General features: G+C 39.3%; 1 protein-coding gene across 1 annotated transcript in view; it reads right to left on the bottom strand.

The window, feature by feature from the left end:
• The window catches only part of Sft2d1 (SFT2 domain containing 1), a 26,768-nt gene that overhangs the window by 5,408 nt on the left and 18,047 nt on the right, over positions 1-3,313 (bottom strand). Inside the window, exon 5 of the mRNA XM_004646219.2 lies at positions 460-495. Coding sequence (XP_004646276.1) covers positions 460-495 — 36 coding nt within the window. The remainder of the gene's footprint in view (positions 1-459; positions 496-3,313) is intronic.

Consider the following 3,313-nt stretch of genomic DNA (forward strand, 5'->3'; position numbering starts at 1 on the left):
GAGGTGTGTGTGTGGCCAGCTCAGCCCACCAGGGGGCGCGGCTGGCTGGCATGTGGTGCTGGGGGATCGAACCTCGGTCCCTGATGCTTTGCTAAGCTTGTTCTAAGTAGGTGCTTTAGACCACTGAGCCATCTCTCCAGCCCCAACACCTGATCTTTGGAGGGTTTTAAAAACCAGACTTGGAGGAGGGCCAGGGAGATGGCTCAGTAGAATAAGTGCTTCCCTGGCAAGTGCAAGAGCCTGAGTTCAATCCCCCGTTCTGCCAAAAAAAAAAAAAAAGCTGGAGACAGCTCAGTAGAATAAGTGATTGCCTGGCAAGCGCACAGTCCGGAGTTCAATCCCCGGTACCATAAAAAAAAAAGAAACAGATTTGGAGCTACTCTGAGATGATGGTATGATGACCCTGCAGGTGGTGAGGAGACATGGCAGCAGAAAGCCATCATGGCTGATGTAACTTACCCAAAGCGCAGCACACAGGGTGAACACCAAGCAGAGCTGCAGGGAAGGAGAGATGAACAGTTACTCTGAGATCCTTCAAAAGCCAGATACAAAAGCACAAACCAGTCTGCATTCATCTGCACAGATAAGCTAACACAGAACAAATATATTGAGGCAGCAGACTCTCATTTCACTAACAGAGTCCATGGGTATCATTTTAAAGTCCATGGAGAGCACAGGCCTGGCATGTGAGTGAGACTGCCTGGGGCCTGCCAGATCTTCATTCAACCCAGAGCCCAAGCCCAGCGTGGAACCTGCAGTCCCTGTGGAGAGGCTAGAGGCAAGACCCACCCAGCTGATTCAGGAACAGAACATCTTGCCAGAGTGGCAAAGAGGGTTCAACTCCAAGGGCTGCAGCAGGAAGAAGTGGAGCACAGCAACCAGATCCAAGGCATACCCACTTGGACGAGTTTGAACTTAGTAGATTTGGACCTGGTGCTAAGGTAATAACTCTATCTAAGCTCTACACCAAAGGTCAGAAGACAGTGCTGTAGAAAATGACAAAAAGAAGGAATAAAATGCAGTCCCAGGCCCTGAGCCCACCCCAAACAAATGCAGAAGATACTAGCAAAGAAGAAATTGGAAATCACACACCTGAATTCTCTGAAATAATAGCGTGTGAAGTAAAGAAACTACAAAAAGGTATAGAGAAAATCAGACCAGAAATAATTTCTGAAGTAAAAAAAGAAATGATAGCTATACTGAAAGAAGTACTGAGTGCTTCTAAAGAAGACACTGATAAATAGAGCAGAATATAAAAATGATGGAATCCTTGAATAAGCAATAAAGGAAAGAAATGGAATGCACGGAGCAGATCCAAAGTGATATACAGGAAATTAAAACCTCAATCACAATCTGGCAAAACTGTTTGAATGAAAGTGAGAATAGATTTTCAGACCTTAAAGACACCATTGCAGCTAATGAAAAACTAAGAAAAGATCTCTTAAGAACAACTAGGATGCAGGAAAAAAATAATACGATACCTGCAAGACAATGCAAAGATGAACAATGTGAGACTAATAGGCATCAATGTGAAGGAAGGAGTCAATACAAATGATATAAAAAGAATATGGATGGAAGTAATAGAAAAAAACTTCCCAAATATGGGGAAACAATCTGACATTCAGGTAAAACCGAAGCATATAGAACTCCAAATAACATCAACCCAATTAAAACCACACCCACACATATAATAATTAAGATCCCAGAAATTTAGAACAGGAATAGTACACTGACAGCCTTTAAAGAAAAGAAACAGATCACGTTTAAAGGAAAACCCATCAGGATAACAGCAGATTTCTCTTCACAAACCATGAAGTCAAGAAGAGCATGGAGCAAAGTACTTCAAAGTCTTGCAAAAACAATAAATTGCAACCCAGACTGATATACTCTGCAAAATTATCTTTCAACTATAATGGAAAAGTGAAATACTTCCATGACAAAGAACAACTTAATCTCATGATGACAAAGCCAAACCTACACAGACTACTAAAAGATGTTCTAGAGAGGGAGCAAGATGACCACAACTCCATGAATGAAAATGGAAATAACCCACCAAATAGGGCAAACAATTAAACACAGGAGAATAAGAGGTATACTAAAGCAGTCTTTCAGTTATTCTTTTGTATACAGCAGCAAGGTATTTCCATCAGCACACTCTACAAATGGACTTTTCCTGCACCCTATGGGTCATGATTCTATCTGGGTCTACAGGGTGGATATCAAAGAAATAGCAGTAGCTCAGTCCCACAAGTGACACCTGGACACCAGTAAGTGTTACGGACATTATCCATGTCCACGACACACTAGAACTTTGTGCAACAGCCTATACCCAAACTGCTAGAAGTGCTGGTCATTTATTTATTTGTCATTCCAGTCAATATTTATCTAATGTTTTATTCTTAGTAAGTCTTTACTATCATGAAAAGTTTTTCTTAGTTCAGTTGTTTTGAAATATTTAATTTTTTTTTGAAAATATCATACCATGTCTTTTTTTTTTAATTTGTTTATTTATTTATTTATTTTGTGTGTGTGTGGCCAGCTCAGCCCACCAGGGGGCGGGGCTGGCTGGCATGTGATGCTGGGGGATTGAACCGCGGTCCCTGTACTTTGCTTAGCTTAGTTTGTTCTAAGTAGGTGCTTTAGACCACTGAGCCATCTCACCAGCCCCGAAACATTTAATTTTTAATTGATTAGTATTTAATTTTCTGAATATTGCTTAATCTTTAAATTTTTTTGTTTTAAGATTTATACCGTATATTTCACTTATAATCTATTTAAAAGACATCGTATGATTTTTCTCCTAGTTTTAGAAACTTTAAAAAGTATATTTCCATTTTCCTTTGACTTTATATTACTTTTTCCCTATCTTTTACACACACACACACATACACGAAAAAAATATGTGTATAACCCAACATAAGATTGATACTGTTTCATAGAAATCTTTAATGACCTTTTAAATGGGTTCATCTTATATATTTTACATTGTCCTGCATAACTATCATTTTGAGAGCTTTTTATTCTTCATCTAGGCACACACAACAACTTCTCTTGCTTCTGAATTATGCTGTTATTTTCTATATGGTACGTCTGGAGGTATTAGAATATTTGGAGTTTGAGTAGCTGGAAAATATTTTACTTTTAGTTTTCAAAGCTATGTTTTTTGCTAAGTATAAAATTCAAAGAGGACAGATCTTTTTTTTTTTTTTTTGCTTATTTGTTTTTACATTTATTTATTGTGTGTGTGTGTGTGTGTGTGGCCAGCTCAGCCCACCAGGGGGCGGGGCTGGCTGGCATGTGGTGCTGGGGGATT

This window comes from Octodon degus, unplaced genomic scaffold, assembly GCF_000260255.1.
Source record: "Octodon degus isolate 3935 unplaced genomic scaffold, OctDeg1.0 scaffold00261, whole genome shotgun sequence".
NCBI lineage: Eukaryota > Metazoa > Chordata > Mammalia > Rodentia > Octodontidae > Octodon > Octodon degus.